The sequence below is a fragment of the Elgaria multicarinata genome, chromosome 23 (genome assembly GCF_023053635.1).
Source record: "Elgaria multicarinata webbii isolate HBS135686 ecotype San Diego chromosome 23, rElgMul1.1.pri, whole genome shotgun sequence".
NCBI classification, from domain to species: domain Eukaryota; kingdom Metazoa; phylum Chordata; class Lepidosauria; order Squamata; family Anguidae; genus Elgaria; species Elgaria multicarinata.
The window spans coordinates 8583394-8592768 of NC_086193.1; the positions used below are offsets into that span (position 1 = coordinate 8583394).

The 9375-nt window shown below is 46.0% G+C and overlaps 1 protein-coding gene across 1 annotated transcript; it reads right to left on the bottom strand.

Annotated features, from left to right (window-relative positions):
* Window positions 1-5006: 5006 nt before the first annotated feature.
* Window positions 5007-8163, bottom strand: LOC134413205 (mast cell protease 1-like). The gene is made up of 4 exons (XM_063147334.1): window positions 7988-8163; window positions 7351-7492; window positions 6858-7112; window positions 5007-5284 (listed from the first exon to the last, which is right to left on the bottom strand). Exons 1-4 carry the CDS (start codon window positions 8161-8163, stop codon window positions 5153-5155), a joined length of 705 nt encoding a protein of 234 aa, XP_063003404.1. The 3' UTR covers window positions 5007-5152.
* Window positions 8164-9375: the final 1212 nt, after the last annotated feature.

Consider the following 9375-nt stretch of genomic DNA (forward strand, 5'->3'; position numbering starts at 1 on the left):
TAAGAGCTTGGCGGTGCGATCCAGTTGCCTTTATAGCCACTCTTCCATTTGACTCCTCCACCAGGAAGCCACAAAAGTTGGCCTGGCGTTGAGATCGGATTGTGGATCTTCAGCAAATTTCTGCTCAGTCACGTGGCAGAGCCCTTGCTAGAACGGCAATCAGATAATGTGATGAATTGTGACATTTTTAGCATTCTCAGATTGTGGTCGTGGGGGTGGGGGCGGGGCCTGAAGCCCCGTAACAAAGCATCTAATGTCTAGATTAATTTTGTCCATCAGAAGCAGCCTTATCCCAGGTCAGAGGGTTTGTCCATTGGCCAGGCTGGCTGGGAATTCCAGGAGTTGCAGTCCTACATATGTGTGGTGTGGGTGTGCAAGGTTGGGGAGGTCTCAGGGGAGGAAAGGGTCTTCCCCATCCCTTGCTCCCTTGTCATATTATGGTTTGGCATCAGGAGAGAATAAAAACCAACCTAGGAGCAACAGCTCCCCCAGCTTCATCGACTAACCCCCTGAGCATTATGAGAGCATTTGTGAAGATGGGGAAAACTCTTCCGCTTTCCCTCTCTCAGTTCCATTCATAACATTCCATGGGGGGTTTCCTCCCCCCATTACTGTTGCCACTGCCATGGGGAAACTGGACCAATGCTCAGCCCCACCTATGGGGTTCCTTATTTATAGTAAATGGCTATATGTCTTGATCCAAGGACCTCTCTGTCACTATGAGCATCATCAGATGGGGGGAAATCGTGGTTCCCGACCGTCACTTCTCTGCCCCCGATCCTGTCCCATGAAACTTCCTCTTCTCCCTGGAGAAGAAAGAGGGAGTAAACAAAGACCCCACGGCCCATTAAAGGGGCTATTTTTATTGCACCACTTTTCCTGCACACAGCAGGAAATGGTGGCACATTCTGTTTCCCCCCCCCTTGAAAAAAGTGGATTAAAAGGGGTCCATTTTGTGATGGGAAATAGGCAAAAAGGAGTGGGATGCGACTCATCTGATGAACCCCTAAAACTCAGTTCCCCAAGCTGACCCTTTTCACTGCCACCAATTTTCTTAGAATAATTTAAAGACCTCCTATTAGCTGATACCAGAAGCTTAGGCAGGGGTTGGGTGCCAATACTAGAGGCAAAGAGATATTTTGTACATATATACAATATATATCTACTACTACTATTTACTTTGGGGTTTTCAGAAGACTGCTTAGTGGAAATTGTTTAGAGGAATTCAGAGGAAGGCTGTACCCTAAAGCTGGAGCTGGTTGTAAGGGGATTTGGCCAGAGGGAAAAGAAATCCTTAAAGGCTGCAGGAGGGTCTCTTGAGTCCTAAAGAATGGCCACTAGTCCTGGTGGCTATATTCTACCTCCAGCATCACAGGCAGTATGCCTATATACAGCAGTTGTCGTGGAACATGGGTGGGAGGGTGCTATCGCATTCATGTCCTGCTGGTGGGTTTCTTCTGGGCTGCTGGTTGGCCACTGTGAGAACAGAATACTGTACTAGATGGACCCTCGGACTGATCCAGCACGGCTCTTGTTATGTTCTTAGTTGGCACTAGGCAGTCTTTGGGGGGGAGTCTACACCAGCCATTTATTGCAGGATTGTATCGCTGTTGTCACTAATGGGGAACGTGATCACTACCTTGAGAATATACATTGCCAGTACTTTGGGGAGAAAGAGTTCTTTTCTAAAACTGTTCAGTAACAGAGAAGCTACTCCCAATGAAAAAGCAGTGCAAGGCCCGGCTGTCAGTAAGGATGAATGGAGGGGGAGTTGTCCAACTTCCAACAACTAATAAATTGTAAGGGGGAGGCACAAAGGAGATCAATGGATGGAGAATAACAGTGACGCGCAGTGCACAGGAAAGGTGTAAAGGCACTTGGAACATACAAGCGCACAGGTGTAAGTCTGCAAGCTTTCATACGCTATGGAAACAAGGAGGATAATTCAAGGATAAACCAGGGCAAGCGTGCAGGTGTGATGAAGCTTATAATCTTAAGAAACAGAGTATCAGGCGGGACGGGGAGACTGGGTGTCACCGAGGGAGCAGTGCATGGGCACATTGGTGCTCACGGGTAGCACATTTGCCAGCCCAGTTCTAGATGACCTCTTAGCACCCCCAGATGGCCTTAACTGTTAAGGTAAAAAAACAACCAAAAAACCATTGGGGATGAGGTGGGACATTTCGAGCAGATGCTTGTCACAGATGTGCAGTGAGGATAATGAGCACTGATCTTTTTTTCTGAAGATAAACATCCACATGGCCAAAGTCTTACTTTTTAGCCGGTATTATCTTTTTCTGAGTGGTTTTCAGATCCCTAACGGTTGCTTGAAGCTGATAGTTGCTTTAAAAAGACTTCCGTTCTGTTTGAGAACAGATTAAAAGATGGAGCTGTGTGTTGATCTGCATGTGTGATCTGTGATATTATTGCTGCTAACTGGCCAGGAAGACACCAGGCAATCTAGTCTTTATTTATTAACTATGGGCCAGTTGTCATCATTTTTATGCATCACATAAGCAGCTACCTGAGGATAGCTCTGAGTAACTGGTCCATTTATCCCATTATTGTCTACTCTCCAGAGGCACAGAAGTGTCTTTCTCCATCACCTGCTTCCATGATTCTTTTTACTGGGGATACCATGGATTAAACCGGGGTCCATCAACATGCAAAGTAGGTGCTCTGCCACTGAGCTTGATCCCTTCCCCTGAAATCTAAGCACAATTCTAGTCTTCATGGTCCTGAGTAAAGGACTGAATCAAATCAGAATAGTGGTAGCTCTCCTCTACCAAGCTAGACTAATGGTCCATTGAGCCCTGTTTGGCAGTGACTCTCCAACGGTCTTGGGCAGAGAAGGGTTTTTCCTATCCCTTCCTACTTGATCCTTTTAGTGGGGGATTGAACCAACAATGTTTTGCATGTGCAGCAGGTGCTCTCTACCACTAAGCCACAATCACTCCCCTGGAACAAGATGTTTGACCAGAATTTAATTTTTCTCTTGACCCCCGTCTATACGACAACGGGATTGCTCCTCATAAAATATAAACCCGAATTTTTGTTGATTCGAATCCAGGTAAAGAGCGTCACACTGCAGTAGCAACAGCGATTTATGTCATGATTTTTTTGGTAGTCATTTATAAATGCGCCTATGATACAAATGACACCTGCTGAAATTCTCTTTTTTATACAAGGTTCTTTAACAGGAGCCCTGTCCTCCTTTCCATAGAGTCAGCCTATACATGCACGCACTATAGTAGATTTTTCCAATCAGGTGAAAGCACGTAACTCACAGAAACACGTCGACTTCTTTGAGAGCAGGGCAGGATCTACACTACTGCTTTATAATGGTTTTTAACAGTATTGACAACTGTTGGGGCTCAGGACACACTCCATAGACAGTTTTCAAACCATTTTCAAATGTTATATCCTGCATGGTGTAGATCTGACCCTGATCATTCTTACTTTTGCACACTCCAAAGTCAATGGATTTGTTTGTTTTCTGGACTACTTTTCCACCTGGAGATCCTCTAAAGCAACTAACCCATTTAACCCAATTACCCGCATAGGGCCTGTTCAGACAACACACTAAGCCATGGTTAGGCACTAACCCTTTTGCAGTAAATAGTTAGTGAGCATGTTTAAACTGTAAGCCACCATGGTTAGGAATGGTTCACACAACACATGAAGTCATGGTTCACAAGACATGCTAAAATCATAATGTTTGGCTCAAAATACTTAACTATGGTGGCTTAGTGTGTTGTCTGAACAGGGTCAGTGTCACTTTGTATTCTTTCTCAGCTGCATTTCCACCTGGAGGCCTTCAAAGGGGCTAACAAAGTATAAATCATTTTTAAACAAATTGTTTCAACGTTAGAGGCAGATGTCTCCACACAGAGCAGGCATAGAAGTTTAATTTTGGGGCGGGATGGGGGTCAGATGGTGGAGCTTTCAGAAACAGTGGACTAGTAGAGTTGAGAGAGACACAGGCTGTCAGAATGAAGACACAGGTGTGAAACGCTGGGTTTGTTTATTTCATGTGCACTGCAGATAGAGGGATGCAAGAGGGAGTTTGCTCAGGGTCAGACATGAGTAAGTATAAACACATTTTGTAGAGAAAAGCTTCAACTGAACCACATGATTATTTGACACAATGCATGTGTATCTTCAATACAGAACAATTAAGCAAAAAGGCTGATGATAAAGTGATACCATCGTAGAATTGGAAGGGACCTTAGCCCTGCCCAATGCAAAACCTGCCCACATTCAGGATATATACAAGTTTATCTTTCCAGGATCAAACTCTGAAAAGGAAAACAATGATGAGAGCCATAACAACAAACAATTATGCACGTTTACCACGAATAACATTTTTGGGGGGAGACGACTGGCTAGTTCCGTTGCATCACAAAGACACCCCGTTTTCACCCCAGAGCAATCCACCCTGTTCATGGCTGCTGTTGCTTTTAAGTGGGTAACTGTATAAATGAATGTCTATATGACCAATACCAGTTTACTCAATAGTAAGTCCTATTGTGTTCAGTGGTGTTTGCTCCAAAGTACGTGCATGCAGGATCGGAGCATAATTGTACACACACTGCATTTCTAACATGAAATAGTAAGTGAGGGTGGTAGGACTGTCCATTGATGGGAAATCTAGGATTTGGGGGACATGCTGGATTTTTGCAGGATGCCTGACTCGGCTTGCTCTTGAGAGCTGAGCCATGCAATTTCCCGTGAGTTCTGGGAACTGTTAACACATTTTCTTTTTGTCTCAGTTGTAATTTGCACATAGAGAGTTTTGCGAAAATTACAGCTGTAAATTACACAGAGTTGCAATATTTGTGCCATTTCTAGCTGTAATTTGAACAAATTCTGTCATTTTAAACAATGAAAATAGTAAAAGGGAATGTGTAAGTGAGATTGATGGCCGACCCTGAAGTTGGTGATAGATGTATTCCTGCTCTTCAGATTGCAAAGCCAGCAGAAAGCCAACTTCACACCATGCCTGAAGGAGCTAATGCAATATTGCATCTGCCTTAAGCCTTTTAGAACACACAGAACTCTCTCTAGGAGGGGAAAAAGGCATAATCTAGCAGGTAAGAAAAAGCTGGGATGGACTTGAAGGATCCGGTGGGCGTTTCCTTCCTCTCAGACTTTACTTGAGAATCCATTTGATCCACGGAAGGAAGGCAGCGACCCGGGTGTAAACGGATGGTGGGACTTGAAAGCCATAGGAGACGATTCCGTGGGCCACCCCGTTGCACACCAAGGCACTTCCGGAGTCCCCCTGAGAATGTTGGTAGAAAGAACCAAAGGAGAGGAGAAAAAAGGCTATTTGACAAGCTGGAATGGTTTATTTATTTAGAGTTGGAAGGGGCCTACAAGGCCATCGAGTCCAACCCCCTGCTTAATGCAGGAATCTACCTTAAAGTATCCCTGAAGGATGGCTGTCCAGCTGCCTCTTGAAGGCCTCTAGTGTGGGAGAGCCCACAACCTCACCAGGCAACTGATTCCATTGTCGTACTGCTCTAACAGTCAGGAAGTTTTTCCTGATGTCCAGCTGGAATCTGGCTTCCTGTAACCTTGTGGAGATGCTGGGTATTGCCCTTGGGGGCCTTCTACATGCCAAGGAGGGGAGGGGCCATTGATCTGTGCCACTCAACCCCTAACTGAAAATGTAGGGGTTTTAATTGGGTTGTGTTCTTTTGGATGGCAGCCTTTGGTCCACTCAAGGCACGTGCAGAGTCCCCCTGAGAATGTTGGTAGAAAGAACCAAAGGAGAGGAGGAAAAAGGCGATTTCACAAGCTGGAATGGTTTATTTTGCATTAAAATGCAAGGAAGCTGTTTGCTTTGGAAGGCTTTTTGGTTCTGGTCTCCTTGTGTCTCTCTCACACAATGTTCTCCTTAGAAACACAGCAGGTATTTAAAGACAAAAGCCATTAGGCTGTTTCTTGTGCCTCTTGAAAACAACTTCGAGAAGCCTTCCTCAACAGACTAGCCATTGATTTTCTCGTTCCTTTGTTTTTAAATTGAACAATGTTAATTTGCTTTTTTTAATCTTTCTTTTACTGTTTATACCAATGTTCACTGCATTTTAATCTGTGTTAGATAAATGAGCAGTATATAAATAAATAAATAAAATCTTTTGATTTAGCTGCCCTAATTTAATTTAAGTTATGTATTTAAGCATTTTTATCCCGCCATTCAGCCAAAAAAGGTCCTCTCTGCTTAAAAGCTACATTTAAATTGTGTTTCAGTGTTAATGGGTTGTATTAAATGATAGTCCTATGGAAATGGGGCTTAAGTTTGACTTCCGTTGGATACAACCCAATCATTTGTATTCGTTGCTTTTTTAATTGTATTTGATTTGTGAGCCAACCAAAGGACTGGTGTTATGGGGCAGCTAAATAAACACAGTAACGAAATAAATAAATGAGCAAAACAAAATGAAACTAGGGCAGGATCTGTACTGCTGCTTTATAAGGGTTTTGGCAAGTGTTTGGGCCCAAGACATATTCCATATACTGTTTTCAAGGTGTAATATCCTACTTGTTGTAGATCTGGTGCCCTCCAGATTGTCTGGACCCCAACATCCATAAGCACGAGGCAGGATGGTTAATGATCAGGAATTCTGGGAATTGTAGTACAAAACATCTAGAGGGCACCAGGTTGCAAAAGGCTGCCATAGAGTGACGCAGGCAAGTCTACTCTATGTCCTTCTCCGTGTGCAAAGTGATGTCAGAATACTAGAGGATCCAAGGGGAGGATTACACAAAGAAAAGGAAAGCTGTCTCTTGAAATGATGCCAGAGGGCTGTTACTCTGTTTGGGGGGGGGGGACCCAAGATGGCGGCACTCACGTTGCTGACGTCAGAGAGCTTGGTGGGGCTGCCGGCACACAACATCTCATCGGTCATTTCCCGGATAAACTGGAGGCACATCCTGCGGCTGGGGATGGTGACGTGGGTCTCGAATAGCTTTGGTGAGGCTTCCTCGCTGTTGTCGATCCGTCCCCATCCAGCCACAAAGCACTCCGTGCCCTTTGGGAGGTCATTCTCAGTCGTTGGAAGAGGGATGACTTGGACGTACTTGTTCAGCCTGGCTCGATGGTCGAGCTTTCGGAAAGAAAGAAGAGTGGAGGGGACCGTGTTAGAACAGAACGCCTCTAGCGCCAGATGTGTTCCAGGGAAATTGTGGCAGTTGCAGCCTGATACATCTGGTGGCTTTCAGGTTGGGGAAGGCAACGCAGCGTAATTCAGACTGGAGGCAAAACAGTTGCTCGGCACTTAAACTCCTCAGGGCCCGGCCCCATAGTGCACTGGGGGAAGCACCTGTGGGTTGTCTTTCTCTTACCTTTAGAAGAAGGATGTCACTGAATGCTGTATCTCCATGCACTTTGTACCCGGGAAACTGGTGGTAGCTTTCGACCCCGAACACTTGCTGGGTGTCTTCGACGGCATTCAGATCATGAGCTCCCAGAATGACATTGAGGTTTCTTTGACCAATAACAGAATTGACAGAAGTCTGCTCAGGCCACGCTCTCCATCTCAAAACCTACGTGGAGGCCATGGGGTGTGCCAGAAGCGATTGTGTGTGCCAGACCTCTTCTGCCCGCTTGCGGTATTCTCGGGCCCAGATCTCCCAGCCACCACGGACCCCACCTCCCCTCCTTATTCCAGAGAGCAGCTCCCTCCTGAGGGAGCTCTTCTGTGCTGGATCCGTGCTTCTGAGGGCCGTTGGCAAGACGCCCACCGTGAGACTACCTTGGCCCCCCTCTCCTTTCTCATCATGGCTGCCCTTTGCTTTCTTGGCCGGCAGAGAGCCAGGGAGCAAGGAGGCCGAGGGCTCTCCTGCTCCTCCTTCTCACCACTGCAGGGAACTAGCAGGTTGCAATGGGGAAGAAGGAGAGTAGGTCCAGGGGCTTGAGTCAACGGGCCCCGGCTGGTGTCCTTAACATCGGCCTGGCTTTTGGCCTGTTAGAACAACTCACCCATTGCAGTGGGCAGCAGTCATCACCCACTGGGGGGCCACGAGGAACCCCCCACAGTGAAAATGTCCATTTTCTTTCAGAGCTGCTGCATAAGGTCGCGAGTGAGGCCTGACTTCATGCCCTCCGACGGTCCGGCTGTGCAGAGTGCCTGCGAGACAGAGACCCAACTGAGCCATGGGTTCCCTCCCTCCTCCCACTGCAAAACAACACCCTTTATCTGTACACCCAAACAGGCATCTTTTCTTAAGTGTTGATGAGATAGATGTGACTTTCTGCCTCTCAATAGTGGCTGTCCAGATGGACCCTAGAGAAGTCTCCAAGCTAGTTCTTTAGGCTCGGAAATGGTATTTGGAAGGGGACGGTCATGAACATGAGAGGTCATCACACAGAGGTGGGCCAGGATCTCTTCTCAATCCTCCCAGAGTGCAGGACACGGAATAACGGGCTCAAGTTACAGCAAGCCAGATTCCGGCTGGACATCAGGAAACACTTCCTGACTGTTAGAGCAGTACGACAATGGAACCAGTTACCTAGGGAGGTTGTGGGCTCTACCACCCTAGAGACCTCCAAGAGGCAGCTGGACAACCATCTGTCAGGAACGCTTTAAGGTAGATTCCTGCATTGAGCAGGGGGTTGAACTCGATGGCCTTATAGGCCCCTTCCAGCTCTACTATTCTATGATTCTATAATTTTATGATTCTATGACGGTTCCATTTGGTATCCTGAATCCAGTTTCTCAACTTGTATCATGCAGTCTGGCTACAACCACAGTGGCCACACCTGGTAGCAGCTCATATAGATGCTTAAACTACAGATGGAGGAGGAATTCATTTACTTTGTATTTTAATTCGAAACTCACCTATTTTCACAATTTCAAACTAAACGCAAACCGAAACTTGATTATCCTTCAAAATGCACACTGTTCCAAATTTTGCAATGGAATATATATATATATTAAAAAAGCATACAAAAATGTTTGGGGAAAGTGCACAGAAAGATGCATCCATGACTAGAAATGACATTAAAAATGCATTATGTTAGAATCATAGAATCATAGAATAGCAGAGTTGGAAGGGGCCTACAAGGCCATCGAGTCCAACCCCCTGCTCAATGCAGGAATCCACCCTAAAGCATCCCTGACAGATGGTTGTCCAGCTGCCTCTTGAAGGCCTCTAGTGTGGGAGAGCCCACAACCTCCCTAGGTCACTGATTCCATTGTCGTACTGCTCTAACAGTCAGGAAGTTTTTCCTGATGTCCAGCTGGAATCTGGCTTCCTGTAACTTGAGCCCGTTATTCCGTGTCCTGCACCCTGGGAGGATCGAGAAGAGATCCTGGCCCTCCTCTGTGGGACAACCTTTCAAGTATTTCATAGAATCATAGAATAGCA

Bases quoted from the DNA above. Each gene is read 5' to 3' on its own strand.
- LOC134413205 (XM_063147334.1), bottom strand. From the start codon at position 8,163: ATGGCTCAGTTGGGTCTCTGTCTCGCAGGCACTCTGCACAGCCGGACC. The intron at 7,113-7,350 runs GTAAGAGAAAGA...TCTTTCCGAAAG, and splicing joins GTGACATCCTTCTTCTAAAG to CTCGACCATCGAGCCAGGCT. The intron at 5,285-6,857 runs GTGAGTGCCGCC...CAACATTCTCAG, and splicing joins AGCTCTCTGACGTCAGCAAC to GGGGACTCCGGAAGTGCCTT.